The 21,156-nt window shown below is 50.7% G+C and overlaps 1 protein-coding gene across 11 annotated transcripts; it reads right to left on the bottom strand.

Annotated features, from left to right (window-relative positions):
• Positions 1-3,278: 3,278 nt before the first annotated feature.
• On the bottom strand, positions 3,279-8,308 carry LOC103639088 (uncharacterized). Of its 11 annotated transcripts, none has more exons than XR_002264968.3 (6): positions 8,003-8,308; positions 5,441-7,912; positions 5,047-5,303; positions 4,693-4,843; positions 4,008-4,196; positions 3,279-3,601 (listed from the first exon to the last, which is right to left on the bottom strand). XR_002264968.3 is itself a non-coding variant. In XM_020544112.3 (4 exons), the coding sequence occupies exons 2-4, from the start codon at positions 5,997-5,999 to the stop codon at positions 4,011-4,013; spliced, it is 1,002 nt and encodes a 333-aa protein (XP_020399701.1). In that variant the 5' UTR covers positions 6,000-7,912; positions 8,003-8,116; the 3' UTR covers positions 3,331-4,010. The 11 variants fall into 11 exon arrangements, 2 of the variants coding, with proteins under 2 accessions (XP_020399701.1, XP_020399699.1); XR_004852770.1 differs by having other exon boundaries at positions 3,279-3,689; XR_004852771.1 differs by having other exon boundaries at positions 3,279-3,689; positions 3,987-4,196.
• Positions 8,309-21,156: the final 12,848 nt, after the last annotated feature.

Raw genomic sequence — 21,156 nt, forward strand, 5'->3', positions numbered from 1 at the left:
GACGATGGACAACGTGGTGCAGCCGCTCTGGACCGCGTCCAAGCGGCGGTTGCGCCGGAGCTTGCCATACACAGTGACACATGAGCCACGTAGGACTGCTTCCAGAGGTCGAACTGGCAGTCGCCAAGTTTCTTCTCGTCGTCGATGAGCAACACCAACGCGAGCGCCTCGTGCTAGTGGTGTTTGTTTGGGGTTTCCAAGTAAGAAACATGGATTCATTTTTGTCATTGGTTTATGAAAATGACTTATAAGTCAGATCCATGAAAAATATTGCGGAGAATAAATGTCACACATGCAAAAAAAAGGAATTTAAGTTGAAAACATTATTCAAACAAAAGAAATTGCATGCAAGGCTCTTCTTTAAATACTACTCCCTCAATCCAAATATATAATTTAATAATTTCGGTGATACTTATCTACTACTACACATTGTGCAAGGGTAGCAGGTGGGCTTCGGGAGAGATGTAGTATATGTTTTTACTATAATAGATGTAAACATAAACACACATGTGGTATAGTGGTAGCTACGAGCACATTTACTTGAGGGGTTGTGGGTTCGAATCTCCTTAAGTCCTGTTTTTTAATTTAATTTTAGCTAGACATGAGATGTACGTGGGAATGGGAATGGGCTTCGTGGGGCGGAGAGAATGAGAAAGGAAACAAGGAATGGTGACCGATCATGAGAATGGATTGTGCGCGGTGGGGGAATCGGAAAGACAGAACAAGGATGGGAATGAGAATGACAGAACACTGAATGTTAGCCTACTGTCGGGGACCATAATTAGGGGTACCCTCAAGACTCCTAAATCTCAGCTGGTAACCCCCATCAGCACAAAGCTGCAAAGGCCTGAAGAGTGCGACTAAGTCAAGGATCGGTCCATTCGAGGGACGCGATCACGCCTCGCCCGAGCCCAGCCTCGGGCAAGGGCAGCCGACCCCGGAGGATCTACGTCTCGCCCGAGGACCCCCTCCAGCAACGGACACACCTTCGGCTCGCCCGAGTCCCAGTCTTCACCAAGAAGCAACCTTGGCCAAATCGCCACGCCAACCGACCAAATCGCAGGGGCATTTAATGCAAAGGTGGCCTGACACCTTTATCCTGACGCGCGACCTCCAGTTGACAGAGCCGAAGTGACCGTAATCACTTCGCCGCTCCACTGACCGACCTGACAAGAGGACAGCGCTACCTGCACCGCTCCGACTGTTGTGCCACTCGACAGAGTGAGGCTGACAGCAGCCAAGTCCGGCCTCGAGCGCCATAAGAAGCTCCGCCTCGCCCGACCCAGGGCTCGGACTCGGGCTCAGCCCCGGAAGACGACGGACTCCGCCTCGCCCGACCCAGGGCTCGGACTCGGGCTCAGCCCCGGAAGACGACGGACTCCACCTCAACCCCAGGGCTCGGACTCGGGCTCAGCCCCGGAAGACGACGTACTCCGCCTCGCCCGACCCCAGGGCTCGGACTCGGGCTCAACCCCGAAAGACGACGGACTCCGCCTCGCCCGAACCAGGGCTCGGACTCGGGCTCAGCCCCGGAAGACGACGGACTCCGCCTCGCCCGAACCAGGGCTCGGACTCGGGCTCAGCCCCGGAAGACGACGAACTCCGCCTCGCCCGACCCAGGGCTCGGACTCGGGCTCAGCCCCGGAAGACGACGAACTCCGCCTCGCCCGACCCAGGGCTCGGACTCGGGCTCAGCCCCGGAAGACGACGAACTCCGCCTCGCCCGACCCCAGGGCTCGGACTCAGGCTCAGCCCCGGAAGACGACGAACTCCGCCTCGCCCGACCCCAGGGCTCGGACTCGGGCTCAGCCCCGGAAGACGACGGACTCCGCCTCGCCCGACCCAGGGCTCGGACTCGGGCTCAACCCTGGAAGACAGACTCGACCTCGACCTCGGAGGAGCCTCCACCTCGCCCAACCCAGGGCTCGGACCGACCGCGTGACAGGAGGCGCCATCATTACCCTACCCCAAGCTGACTCAGGCTACGGGGAACAAGACCGGCGTCTCATCTGGCTCGCTCCGCTAAACAAGTAATGATGGCGCCCCGCACGCTCTATGACGACGGCGGCTCTCAGCCCCCTTACGGAAGCAAGAAGACGTCAGCAAGGACTCGACAGCCCCGACAGCTGTCCTTCCGCCAGGCTCCAGCGCTCCTCCGACGGCCACGACACCACACGGACCGGGTGCCAAAACCTCTCCGGCTGCCACGATGGCATGTACTTAGGGCACTAGCTCTCCTCCGCTAGACACGTTAGCACACTGCTACACCCCCATTGTACACCTGGATCCTTTCCTTACTCCTATAAAAGGAAGGTCCAGGGCCCTTTTACAGAGGGTTGGCCGCGCGGAGAAGGACGGGACGGCGCTCGCGCAGGGCCGCTCGCTCCCTCCCGCGTGGACGCTTGTAACCCCCTACTGCAAGCGCACCCGACCTGGGCGCGGGACAAACACGAAGACCGCGGGTTTCACCTCTCACGCCTGTCTCCCTCCGGCTCCTCTTCCCCTCTTCGCGCTCCGTCTCGCGCCGACCCATCTGGGCTGGGGCACGCGGCGACAATTTACTCGTCGGTACAGGAACCCCCGGGTTCGAAACGCCGACACCTACCCCTTACCGCCTTAATAAGTAGTAGAGAAAGAGACATAAATGGTTTGGACCAAAACAATATCGGATATAATATTTAGACATAATTTAATTTGATGAATATTCTCAGATCTAAGATTAGAGTTTAAACGAAATGGAAATGAGCTTAACCAAAACGTCGTCGCTACAATGTTATTGTCGGTGTTTAATTAATTTAAAACCGCGCACAATTTATCTGCCACCCGAATAAAGTTAATTCTCTGCCACACCTAGAGTGATGGAAAAATCTGGTTATTTACTACACGCATAATTTTCTTAGGTAACATACGTGCGATCAGGATTATCAAAATCAAGTGCTTCCAAATTTATATTGGCTACTCGAGCGATTCAAACGGCCCATGATCTGTCAGCTTACGAGATTGTTAAATTCCGAAGGTTGTGAAATCAGTTTAATAATCTCGATGGACGGAGATCGGAGATGCACCATTCCTCGCTGATGTCCATAATTGCTCCTTAACAGAAAGCAAACACCAGGGTGTTACAGTTCACAAAGATTAACTATTAAAATTAATAGAGATTTAGAGAGGTTTATAGTGTTCTACCGGCTTCTAAGTGAAGTGATGAAATTAAGGAGTGTTTATTTGGGATCCTAAACAAACATGCCCTAACAGATATGTAAGGTTGACAACAAGCAGGCGAACTCTCGGTCCAGTCCAGACCATAGTGTCGTTTATAGACAAACTTTGGCATAGACCCAAGCAGAAAAACCAGATTACTTCCGTATAGCACCATGAGGGGTTACATGATCACCGATATGCAGATTATTGAACATACTGATAAAGGTTGGGGAGGAGAGGATGTATATATCATATTTACAAGAAGCATCAACATTTTGAAGCAACATGAGCTGAAACCATAGCTTTCTGGTTTATGGTTCAGATTTCACCTATTTGCCTGGATGGAAGAAATTCTCCTTCAGAACATGCTCCCATTTTGTAGGTGAACCGCCATACTGGTCAACTGGAGAGGAGATTAGGCACGGTTCCTGAGACTCTTATGTGAAAATATTAATTTATATATCCATCTTGCTACTCCCTCCAGCTTCCTTCTACAGGTACATGTAACTTCAGCATTCAAAATTGTCCACGAACGTAAACATTTCTGGCATAATCAACCCCTGACACTCCCTCACCATTAATATTTGGAAGCAGTTTTATTTTGGTGTCAAGCATGTTTAGCATCAATACAATCTTGGTGTTTAAAGTTTTAATTAGCACTTGGCGTTTATGGCATCTATACGAAAGCAAGGCATTAACTGAGTCTCTGTAATCTTGGTGATTGATTGAGGGATATCACAGTCATTTCCCTTCCTCCTAAATGGCCCAAAAATGCTAGAAATGCTTACATTTGTGAAGCGAGGGAGTACCTTCTACTGTGACATTGAGGCCTTTTGCTGTCTCAAGCCCAGGTGAGCATGTTGAAGCTCATATTTGAGTTTACAAGCTGAAGCTTCTGCTTCAATCCACAAGTTTCTATAGATTGACGCTTGAGAAACTTTAGTGTTGTCAAGCATCTTATCCTCCTGGTGATTAGTAAGGCTACCCGCAGTGATATACTGTAAAGAAGACGCCACCAATATAAGGCTAGGTATAGAGTAAAATTTTACTGCAGTGGAGTACTCTATAGGTAGCTGTAAACTTATGGGGGGCAAACAAAACGTTATTTACAGCGTCGATGCTTTTTTACTCTATCGATGCTTTTTTACTCTATCAGTCCACACGTCCATGCAGCAGGTACGGTGCCGAGCGCCATCAGCCGGTGTGGCAGTAGGGGACAAAAAAAAGATATATAATATATGTGGTGATTGGTATAGAGTTGATGTATGGAGTAAATATGACTGCAGTAGATTATGATATAGGGTAGAGAATCTTGATGATGAGGATAGAATATTTCTTTTAGAGTAGAAATTTAGAGTAGAATGAGTGCGGATAGCCTAAGAACCTGAAACGAAAGGTGCAACGTAAGGTACTAAGGTACATTCTCCGGAAGAAATGGCTGTATTAATTCAAATTAAGCAGAAGCATGATGTTCCAAATAATGACTAAAGCTACCTGTGAAACAGTGGCCTTAAATTCTGAATCAGCATTCTCCCGTACTGAGTCTTCATGCATTGACCGCCAAAAGTTGTTCCTCGCACAGTTAATATTTTTTAATTTCATTTGACTGGAGTTGCTCAACCCATCACCAGTTTTTTTGTTCAACCTTGGAGACATGAAATGAGTTAAGGCTTGAAACAAAAAGGGCTCATCTATCTATATTTAATTTAATGTCTGGACCATGGAGATCAGAAAACGTCATAGAAAGCGAGGAGATATGCCCATGTCTTGATTCATATTATAAGTTTGGTTTACATTGCATTATGAAATAGTAAAAAATATTTAAATAAAAGCATTTCAAGATCATACCTTGCTTCTTTTGGAACTGGCAGCTGTAAGATTTTGAATCACTGATTGCAGAAGGTCCTCTTCATCTTCGTGCAACAAAGAACCACCCTTGCATGTCAATAGAAGCACTACTGATAGGTTGTGCATTAGTTTCAGAAATATTGCCCGAGTGCTAGAGCTGGATTCAGAAGCCATATTCATCATATTCCCCTCAACACCTGGATAACATTGAGAAGGGTCTTCACCTCTTGTGTGAGTGCTTTCTTCCTTCTCCACAACTGCAGAAAAAATATTCCATGTTGGCTTCCTGTTGTTAAATGATCAGTATGAATTCTAGGAGTAATAGCAATAGAATTCATCACACTTTTATTCATTAGTTCATTTATGCTTGCTATAAGGTTGCCACCATGTTCACCTAAAAGTTTTGGCTTGCTGGCAGGACACAAACTTTCCCGTTGACTTGAAGTTATCACATTCTGAGAATCTTCTCTAGAATCATAGCATTTCTGTGTTGCGGAATGCTGTTTGTCAGGCAAACAACAAGCATGAGTAGTCATGTCATTAAGAACCTTGACATCAATTGGTGGAACTTCTTTATGATCTTTGGAGATTTTACATCTTTCGGGCAACTTGAACACCTTAAAAGGGTCAATCTCAGAACTCAATGCTACTTGGTGTTCACAGAATCGCCATGGATACCCAGAACCCAACTCAGGGGGCTTCTGGTTTTTATGTGAATTGATGTAGCCTGCTGTTCTTATCGCCACAGGAGGAACACCGTTATTTTCCATAATCCCAAACGAACACTGGTACGAGGCTGGTGTGCCCTTCCAACAAGGCGAATCAACACTAGTGTTATTGACATCAGGAAACTCAGATGAACCTTCACAAGTCTGAATAAATCTAGACTCAGCCGAAGAAACCTTGGAACTAAAACTTCCTAGATCATGTTTCATTTCAGAAGATCCCCACATTAGTCTCTCATTCCCTAAATGCTCCGGATTAAGGTGGATCTCTCCACAAGAATTGAGGAAATAGTTCCCCACTGTTGCCTTGTCATCAGGGTTACTCCATTTTCCATACTGCTTATCAGTAGTTTGGTATCTAAGACCCTTTTGTTCATTCCACACGGAATCAAAATAATAAAGCTTGATTTTTGCAAGAATTCATATAAGGAAAAAAAAAGGAACTTTCGCCAATAGTGTCATTCATCAATGGAATGGTTGTATTGGCCATTTTAGATGAATTGACATATTGTGTAGAAGAGATGTGAGGTTGTGTATCTGTTGAACATGACGAAAGCTGTGTCATGTATTTGTCATAAGTAGAAACAAAAGGGTACCGATGGGCTTAATGAAACAACAGACATGATGCCGAAAAACTGCTGCAGCTGGTCTGCATCTGCCACAAAGCATGATTTTGTGGGGTGGATATGCGGGTTCCCATAAAAAACCCGCCCTGCCTGCAAGCCTACTAAATATACAGTTAAAACCTTTTGGCAGAGCCTACCATGATCCTCCATTACCACCCACCCACACCCAACACAAAACCAAAAGGCTAATCTAGCTGCCAAGTTATCTATCCAAAACTGTAATTGTCATAAACAGATGCTAAAAATCCAGTTACATCTCATTGTGAGAGCCTAAAATGAACTTCACCTGTAACTCGTCAACACTAGTAAATCAAAGGATCTGTCTATACAATATTATTCTGGTAAAAAAATCTCTTCCAGCACCCCATGTTCTGGCCACTGGATGGAGATTGAATGGCCAGGGTCCTATTCAGCTTTGAGCAAACTGCTTCTTCCCGAGCTCTACTGCGGTACTGCCCCAATGCCACTGCCATCCCATGCGCCTTCACCCTGCCGCAGCAGGCTAGGGTTTTGCTGAAGCCAGCATGGAACTCCAGCAAGAAATTAACCCGCATGCGGCAACCACCTCCTTATCCCTCACTCCACCGCCGGTGTTCCCCAAGCCTCAACTCCACTAGACAGAAATCCTCCTGCTGGGCTAGTGGTGTCATTGCTGCTTTGCCTCGCTGCCAGCCCAGCAAAAGCCGTCAGGCAAGAAACTCCCATTGTCCATCCCCAAAACCCAACCCCAAAGACCAAACACCAAACTCTAATAGTATAATCTCAATAGAGATCTCACCAGATTTGGGGAGGACAAGGTTGTGCCATTCGTTTATTTGCCAAATACAACTGGGTGCCAACTGCCACCAGACGAAACACCCTAGCATTCTCCAAAGTCCAAACCAAACGTCCAATCTAGCCCCAAGATTATAAGGGCGTAACCAACAGTGCTTAAATTGCCAGCTCTTGTGAAATTCTATTGGGCGAATAGGAGATAGAGCAATGAGCTAGTGCTGCTGCTGCCACAGTAAGCTCCCTCTCTCAGCTCCGTTGCTCTGCAGTCTGCATACCTACGCTCTTCACTTCTTTTTATTATTATTTTCAGCTTTCAACTTCACTGGCGATTTGGTGAACCCGTTGGGGACACCCTTATCTATCCTAGGGGTGTAAAGATGAAAATCCATTAATCTAGTTGGGAAGTTTCAGTTATCCATCAACGTGTGTAAAGGTGAAAATCCATTAATCTAGCTAGCTGGGAAGTTTCAGTTACCCATCCCAAACTGGTTTGAAAAGCATACTCGCTCTGATACGGTGGTGGCTGGTTCGTCTCACCTAACAATCACATGAATTGCACACAGGACATGAAATAGAAGGCAATAGCAGATGCGACTCCCCAGCTAGATTAATGGTGCAAAAGGCTAACATATCGTGTGCAACTCCTTCGGCAATGTGTAACCTTCGCCTTTTTTTTCTTTCTTGTCCCTCCCTTATTAGTTTAAGTTTCTCAGGTGGGGAATGTTCGTCCCTCTCGTTGCTCTGTCAAAAAAATCACAAGGCATCGCATGTAACACCCACCGGTGCTTGAGGAACTGACTCGGAGACACGTGTTGTTTTGCTAGTTGTTACCTTTATAACTCGGTGGCGTGGCGGCGGGGCCATGTAGCTCGCGGGAGGCTCCATCCACGACGCAGCGCGCCAGTCTCCGCCCGCTGCGTAGACGGACGGGGCGTCGGGGCGGTGGGCAGATCACGGCCGAGGCCTTGGCCCGGGCCCACCGGGTCAACGGCGGGGAAGGGCGCGGCGGATGGGGCGAGGGAGGAGGAGAACACAACTCGTGGCGGTGACAGCGATGGCAGAGAGCGCTCGTGGTCGCCGGAGTACGGCATCATCGCCAGTGGCGGTCCACGACAAAAAATAAGGTATGGTTGCAGTAAAACAAAAGTTTAGTAAAAAAATCATTAAGAAGTACCTTAGATGAATAATCCATTATAGATTACATGTCAAATCAGTAATTTAACCAAATATAAGCTATCAACCAAAGAGAAAGCATAAATTAGCATTAAAATAAAGAGCTAAATTTAATACAGGATATTCAAGTAGACTCTAGTGACACGTGACATACCGATAATTATAATTATTTTAGTTACGTTTAGGAGACTTTGGCAATTGCATATTTCTATCCTCCTTTTGAAATGCCTTTTTAATAGATTCAAGATCAATTTTTTAAAATAACTCCCTCCCAATATACTCCTCCAATAAATCATTAAGCCAACCATCACACATCTTGTTCCGCAACTCGGTTTTAATAATCTTCATGGCCGAAAAAGCTCTTTCAACTTATCAAAAAGAATTTTATGATGATTTTCCAACAACAAATCCTTCCTCTTACAAGATGCACTAGTGTTGTTCTCAATCATGTTGACATACTCAATAAATCTTCCATAGAAGAAAAACATCTTGAGACTGAAACAACCACTAGTTGTAACTGGTGAACAAATCAATATAGTAGGCATAGGGGTTCTCATCACGAATTGGCTTTTGAACACCATTGAATTCACCTCTCATATTTGAAGCTCCATCATACCCTTGGCCCCCTAGTTTAGCAATAGTTAAACCATGAGCACTGAGAACCTCTACCACTGCTCTCTTTAATGCTTCTGTTGTTGTTTCCTTAACATGCTTGATACCCAAAATCTTTCAATCACTTGCCCTTTTTGGTTCACATACCTATATGTGCCGAGTAAGAAACCCGCGCGTTGCCAAGGCAAGACCATTGACTCAATGCGCTGCAAGAGCGTCCTTCATCATGACTCCTACTTGTCGGGGACCATAATTAGGGGTACCCTCAAGATTCCTAAATCTCAGCTGGTAACCCCCATCAGCACAAAGCTGCAAAGGCCTGATGGGTGCGACTAAGTCAAGGATCGGTCCATTCGAGGGACGCGACCACGCCTCGCCCGAGCCCAGCCTCGGGCAAGGGCAGCCGACCCCGGAAGATCTACGTCTCGCCCGAGGCCCCCCTCCAGCAACGGACACACCTTCGGCTCGCCCGAGGCCCAGTCTTCACCAAGAAGTAACCTAGGCCAAATCGCCACGCCAACCGACCAAATCGCAGGGGCATTTAATGCAAAGGTGGCCTGACACCTTTATCCTGACGCACGCCCTCCAGTCGACAGAGCCGAAGTGACTGCAGTCACTTCGCCGCTCCACTGACTGATCTCACAAGGGGACAGCGCCGCCTGCGCCGCACCGACTGCTGAGCCACTCGACAGAGTGAGACTGACAGCAGCCAAGTCCGGCCCTACACGTCATGGGAAACTCCGCTTCGCCCGACCCCAGGGCTCGGACTCGGGCTCAGCCTCAGAAGACGACGAACTCCGCTTCGCCCGACCCCAGGGCTCGGACTCGGGCTCAGCCCCGGAAGACGACGAACTCCGCTTCGCCCGACCCCAGGGCTCGGACTCGGGCTCAGCCCCGGAAGACGACGAACTCCGCTTCGCCCGACCCCAGGGCTCGGACTCGGGCTCAGCCCCGGAAGACGACGAACTCCGCTTCGCCCGACCCCAGGGCTCAGACTCGGGCTCAGCCCCGGAAGACGACGAACTCCGCTTCGCCCGACCCCAGGGCTCGAACTCAGCCTTGGCCTCAGCCGACGGTCTCCGCCTCGCCCGACCCAGGGGCTCGGACTCGACCTCGACCTTGGAAGACAGACTCGACCTCGACCTCGGAGGAGCCTCCACATCGCCCAACTCAGGGCACGGACCGACCACGTCAACAGGAGGCGCCATCATTACCCTACCCCAAGCTGACTCAGGCTACGGGGAACAAGACCGGCGTCCTATCTGGCTCGCTCCGCCAGACAAGTAATGACGACGCCCCACACGCTCTATGACGACGGTGGCTCTCAGCCCCCTTAAGGAAGCAAGAGGACGTCAGCAAGGACTCGACAGCCCCGACAGCTGTCCTTCCGCCAGGCTCCAGTGCTCCTCCGACGGCCACAACACCACACGAACCGGGTGCCAAAACCTCTCCGGCTGCCACGATGGCATGTACTTAGGGCGCTAGCTCTCTTCCGCTAGACACGTTAGCACACTGCTACACCCCCCATTGTACACCTGGATCCTTTCCTTGCGCCTATAAAAGGAAGGACCAGGGCCCTCTTACAGAGGGTTGGCCGCGCGGGGAAGGACGGGACGGCGCTCACGTGAGGCCGCTCGCTCGCTCCCGCGTGGACGCTTGTAACCCCCTACTGCAAGCGCACCCGACCAGGGCGCGGGACAAACACGAAGGCCGCGGGATTCCACCTCTCACGCCTGTCTCCCTCTGGCTGCCTCCCCCCTTCGCGCTCCGTCTCGCGCCGACCCATCTGGGCTGGGGCACGCGACGACAATTTACTCGTCGGTCCAGGGACCCCCGGGTTTCGAAACGCCGACAGTTGGCGCGCCAGGTAGGGGCCTGCTGCGTGTTGACGAACAGCTTCCCGTCAAGCTCCAGATGGGCAGTCTCCAGCAACCTTTCCAGCCCGGGACGGTACTCCGTTTCGGGAGTCTTGAGTTCATGTCCCTCGACGGCAGCTACGACATGATACTCCTTCCCCCGCCGCGCGACAGCGACAATGGCGGCCGACAGCGCGCCCGCCGGCGGCGGAATCGACGACGTCTTCCCCGCGTGGTGGAAGAACAACATTCGAGCTCGCCCCGTCCCCTCCCCCGCCGACGGAGGAGGAGGCGGGGGAACCAAGACCAAGCAGGGGGCGGCACCTCGTCGGCTGTCGAGCGAGTTGATGGCGCCGGCGCCCCAACGGGGGGCACGTCGGGCATCGACCTCGCGTCTGAGACGAAGACGAGCGCCGTCTCCCCGCAACACTCCAATCCCAAGCAAACGGACGACGCCAGCACGCTCGCGAAGGACTTGCTGGGCGTCACCCTCGTACCTGAGACGACAGTGCAGTCAGTCCCTGACGTGACTTTGTCACCGCCCGTCGACCAAGAGGTACCAACCGATTTCCATCTCACGCCTTTTGGATTTAGCCTTGACCCGCTAAGCGACTTTGCTTTGGTGGACGCTCTCGTAGAGGCGAGTCCAAACCCTCTGGGGTATCGTATGCGGTCACCCTGGGACCGGCTGACGGACGTCTCGACCTACGGGCCCTCGGGGTCCGAGGAAGATGACGAGCCCGACTTCTGTTGGGATTTCCCCAGACTTGGTAACGCCAGTGCCATGCGGGACTTCATGACCGCATGCGACTACTGCCTTTCCGACTGTTCTGACGGTAGTCGCAGCCTCGGCGACGAGGACTGAGGCCCAAGTCGTGAATGTTTCCACGTCGATCTAGGGGGTCCCAACGAAGGCAACCATCTTGGTATGCCGGAGAACGGTGATCTCCCTAGGCCTGTGCCTCGCGTTGACATCCTACGGGAGCTAGCTGTGGTCCCCGTCCCAGCGGGGGGTCATGACCCACAGCTCGAGCAAATCCGCGAGATGCAGTCCAGGCTTGACGAGGGGGCAGGAACACTTGAGCCGATCCGCCGGGACATCGGGCAGGAATGGGCGGGCCAACCTCCGGCCGTAGAAGTGCGTCATCTACCCCAGGGTATCCAGCACCGCATCGCTGACGATGTCAGGGTAAGGCCGCCACCGACTTCCAGTGGAGTCGGCCAGAACCTGGCTGCAGCGGCAATGCTTCTCCGCGCAATGCCGGAGCCATCAACCACCGAGGGGCGGCGTATCCAGGGAGAGCTCAAGAATCTCCTGGAGGACGCCGCGGTCCGACGGGCCGAAAGCTCCGCCTCCCGAAGGCAGGGGTACCCCTCGGAACATCGTGCCGCGACTTCACGATTCATGCGGGAAGCCTCGGTCCACACCGGGCGCACGCGCAACACAGCGCCTGCAGCCCCGGGTCGCCTCGGCAACGAGCACCATCACCGCAACCGTCGGGCCCACCTCGACGAGAGGGTGTGCCGAGGCTACCACCCCAGGCGTGGGGGACGCTACGACAACGGGGAGGATCGGAGTCCCTCGCCCGAACCACCCGGTCCGCAGGCTTTTAGCCGCGCCATACGACGGGCGCCGTTCCCGACCCGGTTCCGAACCCCGACTACTATCACAAAGTACTCGGGGGAGACGAGACCGGAACTGTGGCTCGCGGACTACCGGCTGGCTTGCCAACTGGGTGGAACGGACGATGACAACCTCATCATCCGCAACCTCCCCCTGTTCCTCTCCGACACTGCTCGCGCCTGGTTGGAGCACCTGCCTCCGGGGCAGATCTCCAACTGGGACGACCTGGTCCAAGCCTTCACCGGCAATTTCCAGGGCACGTACGTGCGCCCTGGGAACTCCTGGGATCTCCGAAGCTGCCGACAGCAGCCGAGAGAGTCTCTCCGGGACTACATCCGACGATTCTCGAAGCAGCGCACCGAGCTGCCCAACATCACCGATTCAGATGTCATTGGCGCGTTCCTCGCCGGCACCACCTGCCGCGACCTGGTGAGCAAGCTGGGTCGCAAGACCCCCACCAGGGCGAGCGAGCTGATGGACATCGCCACCAAGTTCGCCTCTGGCCAGGAGGCGGTTGAGGCCATCTTCCGGAAGGACAAGCAGCCCCAGGGCCGCCCACCGGAAGATGTCCCCGAGGCGTCAACTCAGCGCGGCGCTAAGAAGAAAGGCAATAAGAAGTCGCAAGTGAAGCGCGACGCCGCCGACGCGGACCTTGTCGCCGCCGCCGAGTACAAGAACCCTCGGAAACCTCCCGGAGGTGCCAACCTCTTCGACAAGATGCTCAAGGAGTCGTGCCCCTATCATCAGGGGCCCATCAAGCACACCCTTGAGGAATGCGCCATGCTTCGACGCCACTTTCACAAGGTCGGGCCACCCGTGGAGGGTGTCAGGGCTCGCGACGACGATAAGAAAGAAGATCACCAGGCAGGAGAGTTCCCTGAGGTCCGCGACTGCTTCATGATCTACGGTGGGCAAGCGGCGAACGCCTCGGCTCGGCACCGCAAGCAAGAGCGTCGGGAGGTCTGTTCGGTAAAGGTGGCGGCGCCAGTCTACCTAGACTGGTCCGACAAGCCCATCACCTTCGACCAAGCCGACCACCCCGACTGCGTGCCGAGCCCGGGGAAATACCCGCTCGTTGTCGACCCCGTCATCGGCAACGTCAGGCTCACCAAGGTCCTCATGGACGGAGGCAGCAGCCTCAACATCATCTACGCCGAGACCCTCGGGCTCCTGCGTGTTGATCTGTCCTCGGTCCGGGCAGGCGCTGTGCCTTTCCACGGGATCATCCCCGGGAAGCGCGTCCAGCCCCTCGGACAACTCGATCTTCCTGTCTGCTTTGGGACGCCCTCTAACTTCCGAAGGGAGACCCTCACGTTCGAGGTGGTCGGGTTCGAGGAACCTACCACGCAGTACTGGGGAGGCCATGCTACGCGAAGTTCATGGCCGTCCCCAACTACACCTACCTCAAGCTCAAAATGCCGGGCCCCAACAGGGTCATCACCGTCGGCCCCACGTACCGACACGCGTTCGAATGCAACATGGAGTGCGTGGACTACGTCGAGGCCCTCGCCGAATCCGAGGCCCTCATCGCCGACCTGGAGAGCCTCTCTAATGAGGTGCCAGACGTGAAGCGCTACGCCGGCAACTTCGAGCCAGCGGAGACGGTTAAATCCGTCCCCCTCGACCCCAGCAGCGACGCCTCCAAGCAGATCCGGATCGGCTCCGAGCTCGATCCCAAATAGGAAGCAGTGCTCGTCGACTTTCTCCGCGCGAACGCCGACGTTTTCGCGTGGAGTCCCTCGGACATGCCCGGCATACCGAGGGATGTCGCCGAGCACTCGCTGGATATCTGAGCTGGAGCCCGACCCGTGAAGCAGCCTCTGCGCCGATTCGACGAAGAAAAGCGCAGAGCCATAGGCGAGGAGATCCACAAGCTAATGGCGGCAGGGTTCATCAAAGAGGTATTCCATCCTGAATGGCTTGCCAACCTCGTGCTTGTGAGAAAGAAAGGAGGGAAATGGCGGATGTGTGTAGACTACACTGGTCTAAACAAAGCATGTCCGAAAGTTCCCTACCCTCTGCCTCGCATCGATCAAATAGTGGATTCCACTGCTGGGTGCGAAACCCTGTCTTTCCTCGATGCCTACTCAGGGTATCACCAAATCAGGATGAAAGAGTCCGACCAGCTCGCGACTTCTTTCATCACACCCTTCGGCATGTACTGCTATGTTACCATGTCGTTCGGCTTGAGGAATGCGGGTGCAACGTACCAACGGTGCATGAACCACGTGTTCGGCGAACACATTGGCCGGACGGTCGAGGCCTACGTCGATGACATCGTAGTCAAGACGAGGAAAGCCTCCGACCTCCTTTCCGACCTTGAAGTGACATTCCGATGTCTCAAGGTGAAAGGCGTGAAGCTCAATCCCGAAAAGTGTGTCTTCGGGGTTCCCCGAGGCATGCTCTTGGGGTTCATCGTCTCCGAGCGGGGCATCGAGGCCAACCCGGAGAAGATCGCAACCATCACCAGCATGGGGCCCATCAAGGACTTGAAAGGCGTACAGAGAGTCATGGGATGCCTTGCGGCTCTGAGCCGCTTCATCTCGCGCCTCGGCGAAAGAGGCCTGCCTCTGTACCGCCTCTTAAGGAAGGCCGAGTGCTTCGCTTGGACCCCTAAGGCCGAGGAAGCCCTCAGGAACCTGAAGGCGCTCCTTACAAACGCGCCCATCTTGGTGCCCCCTGCTGCCGGAGAAGCCCTCTTGATCTACGTCGCCGCGACCACTCAGGTGGTTAGCGCCGCGATTGTGGTTGAGAGACGAGAAGAGGGGCATGCATTGCCCGTCCAGAGGCCAGTCTACTTCATCAGCGAGGTACTGTCCGAGACCAAGATCTGCTACCCACAAATTCAGAAGCTGCTATACGCGGTGATCCTGACGCGGCGGAAGTTGCGACACTACTTCGAGTCTCATCCGGTAACTGTGGTGTCATCCTTCCCCCTGGGGGAGATCATCCAGTGTCGAGAGGCCTCGGGTAGAATTGCAAAGTGGGCGGTGGAAATCATGGGCGAAACGATCTCGTTCGCCCCTCGGAAAGCCATCAAGTCCCAAGTCTTGGCGAACTTCGTGGCTGAATGGGTCGACACCCAGCTCACAACAGCTCCGATCCAACCGGAACTCTGGACCATGTTCTTCGATGGGTCGCTGATGAAGACAGGAGCAGGCGCAGGCCTGCTCTTCATCTCGGCCCTCGGAAAGCACCTACGCTACGTGCTACGCCTCCATTTCTCGGCGTCCAACAATGTGGCTGAGTACGAGGCTCTGGTCAACGGGTTGCGCATCGCCATCGAGCTAGGGATCCGACGCCTCGACGCTCGCGGTGACTCGCAGCTCGTCATCGACCAAGTCATGAAGAACTCCCACTGTCGCGACCCGAATATGGAAGCCTACTGTGTGACAGAACCTCCCAAGTAATTAGGCCCACCTACAGTTGTCCTTGTCCAATGGACATCAGACAACCCTGTAGGTGCCCCTGAACTACTTAACAAGTTCGGTATCTTTCCTTACCTTTCCAGGAACGTTTCACCCGTCTTGCAGACATTACAGAACATCGGAGATAAAGAAATGTGGAAGCGATTACATAACTTACATTTATTTAAAAAGTAAGATTGAGTTGTTTATTACAGACCAGAAATAAAAGCGAGTGCTGAGTAGTATTATTACACATACCAAGGGAGGCACAAACTCCTCCCGATAGTTTTAAGCAAAAGTTTTCTATATGGAGGACCAAGTCCTCCCGCGCTTCAGTCTTGTTTCTCCTCCTTAGGAACCACCTTGGTACAGAAGCAATAGAAATCTGCTACTTCCTCACCTAAAAACAACGAAGGGATAAACCCTGAGTATGGAATTACTCAGCAAGTCTTACCCGACTAAGGAAAAGACTCTCAAGGGTATGCTGGATAAATAGGAGTCAAGGAGAGGCTTTAGCAAAAATCAACTTATACTTTGCAGAAGTAGCTTACTAAAGTGAGTCCTTACTTTCAATCTTTTAACGCCATATTAAGTATTAATAGACTCTATTTGCATCTAGTCTAATTTCACCATCTCATCAATACAACATCATTTTTATCCATTGTTGGGGGCCTTCGGCTTACGAAGGTCCTCAAAAACAGGATTTAACAATATTTCTGGAGTATAATGTGTGAGCAGGTATCTTCGGACTCAAGTCGGTATCACAGCAGGAGAAGACCAGAATAATACGAAGGTTGATACAACGCCGAAGATGTGAACAGGAAAGCTTCGGCATGGTAGCAGAAAATGAAACCGACTTAAAGATGAAAAGGCTATTCAGACCTCGATAGATTACTATAGAATTATTATCAAATGTAAAGGGCATGAATGTAATTTTGTATGAGCTGAGTCCCGTGCCTATAAATAGGTGAACAGTACCCTCATACTGTTCACACGGATTTTGACATTCGCTTTTGCGTCACGCTTGTATTTTCATCTCCTTCAAGCTGAAGGTACATTTGTAATTCGATGTTATTTCTGTTTCTACATAATAATAATGCAAAAATAAGTTAATAATAACATACAATTGTCTATGTTATCCTTCATATTCCTTTTGATTCATCCTTCGTCACTGTATAGTGTATTTATGAAGGTATACCCCTCATAACCTTCGTCCGAAAATCATTATATCCTAAGGGAAATAATGCTTCGAAGGACGAAGGACTTTACCGATTAACATTTTCTATGTTGCCTTGTTCTTAACTCATAGCATTTGAGAACAAGTCCCCAACATTGGCGCCCACCTCCGGTGAACTCACTTCCACTCTTTGAGTTTTTGAACACCTTCGGCGATCATAAACCTTCGCTGTGGCGCCGAAGAAAGCTTCAGCAACTGGCACTGCAGCTCTCCAACCGCTGGACCACAATCAGGAGACTGTCTCTCTTCGGGAGGCCCGAAGCCAGAAAAGGAAGGCTGTTAGCCCGACACAGCCAGAGGATGAGATAGACCAAGAAATCAGAGACATGGAGATGCTTCACCAACAGGTGCAAAGGAAGAAAGAAAAGATGGCCAGGCTAGCTGAATTGCAAAGGCAGATAGACGAAGCCTCTGAGGAAGTTCGTCATCTTACTCAGGATGAGCAACACCGAAGGCCTCAGCACCAAGACCTTCATCAGGAGGGTTTCCTCAATGAAGATGACTGGTATGACAATTTCCATCATGGGAATTTTGTTTTTGATGATGCTTCTCCCCTGTCCGCTGAGCTGCAGGCTACACCTTGGCCTCCGTCCTACAAGCCGCCTTAGCTTCCCATATTTGATGGCCACTCAGACCCGAAGCAGTTTTTGATGAGCTACGAAGCAACAGTATCTTCGTATGGTGGCAATGCTGCGGTCATGGCCAAATCTTTTGTTATGGCTGTCAGGAGTGTTGCTCAAACCTGGTACTCTTCCCTTCGACCAGGAACGATCACTTCGTGGCAAAAGCTGAAGGACTTGTTGTTAACCAGCTTTCAAGGGTTCCAGACGAAGCCAGTCACGGCTCAAGCTCTATTCCAGTGCACCCAGGATCACGAAGAGTACCTTCAGGCGTACGTCCGGAGGTTCTTGCGTTTGAGGGCACAGGCACCAACAGTGCCCAACGAAATTGTCATTGAGGCCATGATCAAGGGGCTTCGGCCAGGACCGTCAGCTCAGTACTTCGCTAGGAAGCCTCCTCAAACTTTGGAGAAGCTGCTCCAGAAAATGGACGAGTACATTCGGGCCGATAATGATTTTCGCCAAAGAAGGGAGGAGGCTTTCAGGTTTTCTGAAATGACTAGGGGCTTCGGAGGGAGGTTCTATCCGAGGCACGTTAGATCAATTCATAACTCTACCCAAAATGATGATAGAGGGAGCCAACAGCAAAGGCCACAGTGTTCCTCACAGGCTTCGGGGCAACAGCAAGGCTCCTTCCGACCACCAGCAGAGGTGCCAGGGGCTTCGGCGGAAGATTTGGCGATCAGCCAAGAAGAATTTTTTGCTTGTTCTGTGGTGAGAACAAAGGCCATACCACCAGGATGTGCCATGTTACTATCCAGAAGCAAAAGGAAATAGCCGAAGCTGCAGCACAACAGGCTCAGCCGAAGCAGGTCATGTACACTGCTTCGTATCATTCGCCTTACATCCCAGAGTATGTAGGCAATCACCCTGCAGTTTTTGTTGCTTCGGCGAGTCAACCTCAAGCTTCCTGGCAACAGCCTCCGCCTCCACCACCGCTGCAACAAGGCCAGCAGCCAGAAGGGAGCCAATATGCTCCACACCAAAGGGACTTCAGAGAACAGTCCGAAGCTCGCACAGTCAACAGCACTGTGCCAGAGTCAAAACACATCTATTGACAAATATCCTACCTTAATAGCAATCTTTTTCATTCAGTTTTATTTTCTGTGTAATAAAGGACATTGTTTAGGTTTCATGTAAATAGTTTCGTTGATTCCCACAAGGAAAATATATTTTCTTCACAGGCTTAAGTTGTTGAAGCTTAAAGATTTGTGATAACAAAGAGGACCTTCAAATTATCGAAAATTCTTCGAAGCAACAAAAAGTCGTTCTAAGGAACACAGAGTAAGTTTGCCGAAGTCACAAAAAGCCGTTCCAAAGGGAGCGCAGTGTAAGTTTTCTGCTCCAAAGTCGTTCCAAAGGGAATGCAGAGCATACAGCGAAAAGTCAACGCTGATACCGCCTAAGTAAAAGGCGAAGCGCGAAAAGTCAACGCGAATACCGCTGAAAGTAAAAGGCGAAGAAGCTCCTAAGGGAGGCTTACAGCGAAAAATAAACGCTGATTCCGCTGAAGTAAAAGGCGAAGAAGCTCCTAAGGGAGGCTTATAGAAAAAAGACAACGCTGATTCAAAAAGACTATGTGTTTTATCGCAGGAATGTGTGTATCTTCGGAATAAACACCATCTTACACAACATAACATCATCGCATCATTTCGCATAGCATAAGCATCATACATCATGCTGCATATGGCACAAGAAGGGGACATGATATCGATCTTCGGAAGAATGTTTTGAAAAGGGAAAAATCATGCTAAGTTGCAAGCAGATACACTATTGATCTTCGGAAGTGTAGCTTCGGAGAACATCCTCACGAAGCTTGGATATTATTCATCAGAACACTATGGATATTGTTGTGACAAATAAAAATTCTTCTTCACGAAGCATGAAAAGAAGGGAAGGTGTTTTTTTTCGTCAAAGACTCAAAAAACGGTACGTGTGTAAAATTTCATGCATCGTAAAGAATTGAGCAGTAAAAACAGGTATATTACATTCAGGGTTACAAAATGTTACACATATTTCATTTCAGAAGTTTTTACAATAGTGCTTAATCTTCTCTCAAAACAACTTCTGCAGCTTCGTTCAGGAGTCGGTTAACAACTTCATCCATGATAGCTTCAGCCATCTTTTTAATTTCCTCGTCTCCTTTCGGGTGAGGGCCCGGAGACGCTTTAGTAGGATCTGAAGGAGGACAGGATACGGCCATATTGCTATTACAAATTGCGAACGAAGTTTAAAACCAAAAATTATAACACAATAAAAACCATTAGTTAATACCTATTTGCCCTTCGGGCTCTGAGCTTTTATCAGCGGCCTTAGCTACTTCTCTAGCGTCGTGAATGCCCTTCTCGCTTTTCTGGATAATTTCTCGAGCCATTTCTCGGCCACCATTATCCCAGACATCGGTGAAAATTTTTCCACCAACCATGCTAGCTTCGGCCGAAGGATCTCTTGCATCTTCGAAGGACAGAGCAGCTTCGGATTGCGCTAAAATCTTTACATGCTCGCAGCCCTTTTTCTCTAAAATGGTGGCAATTCCTCTGGCACCCGAGAAAGCACATATATCTCCGCGGCTATTTAAAATTTCCTCGAAGGCCTCAGCTTCGTGATCGATCCATTCGATGGGACCTTCGGGGTTGCCTCTTGTAAAGTTTTCTTCGCTCGAGAATGCGCCGACGCTGGCGAAGCTAGCTTTCAACTTCTTAACACACTCTATAGATTTGTTATAACATCTTTTCTTGGATGAACGAAGCTCTTCAACAGTTCCCTCTAAATGATTTGCCCATTGGTCGCTGAGTTCTCGCTTCGTTTCTTCAAGCATGCGTTCCTCTTTGGCTCTGGCCAGTTGTTTTCGAAGATCTTCAATTTCGCGCTTCTGAGCTTCAGCTTGACCTTTAAAAGTAGCTTCGTCTTCTTTTATTCTATTTATTAATGAATGTAATATTTTATCCTTTTCGAGACCTTCATTCCTCAGTTCAATTACTTCGGAACGAAGGTTGCTCAGGGCTATAGCACACCCTTCGTCTTCAGCATCTTTCTGGGCCCTGAGGGCATTGCTAAGTATCAGACCCTGCAAAGAAAAATATGTGTGCGTCAATAGATTTAAGCAAACGAAAAATTTTGGTCTCAACAAAAAATACAAAGATCCCATTTGTTGCACCTTTAAGCTATTATATGCCAGGATGTCGGCCAGATCGTTCTTCGACAGCACCGAGAGCCCGTCTTCTAGTGTTGGGAATCCGAAGCTTTTGCTCATCTCCCGACAGACAGAAATCTCCTTGCTGTCAGGGAGACAATACAAAAAGTCTTCTTCTCCACTGCCATTGAATATTAACGCCCCCTTTGGATACTTCAGTTTTTGGGCATAAAGCTGGGCCTCTTGTTTTTCTTTTTCTGATAATTGTTTCCCCGAAGCATGACGAACAATATAATCAAGGACTTTGGGGGATGCTTCGGGGG

The sequence above is a fragment of the Zea mays genome, chromosome 9 (assembly GCF_902167145.1).
Source record: "Zea mays cultivar B73 chromosome 9, Zm-B73-REFERENCE-NAM-5.0, whole genome shotgun sequence".
Lineage (NCBI taxonomy): Eukaryota > Viridiplantae > Streptophyta > Magnoliopsida > Poales > Poaceae > Zea > Zea mays.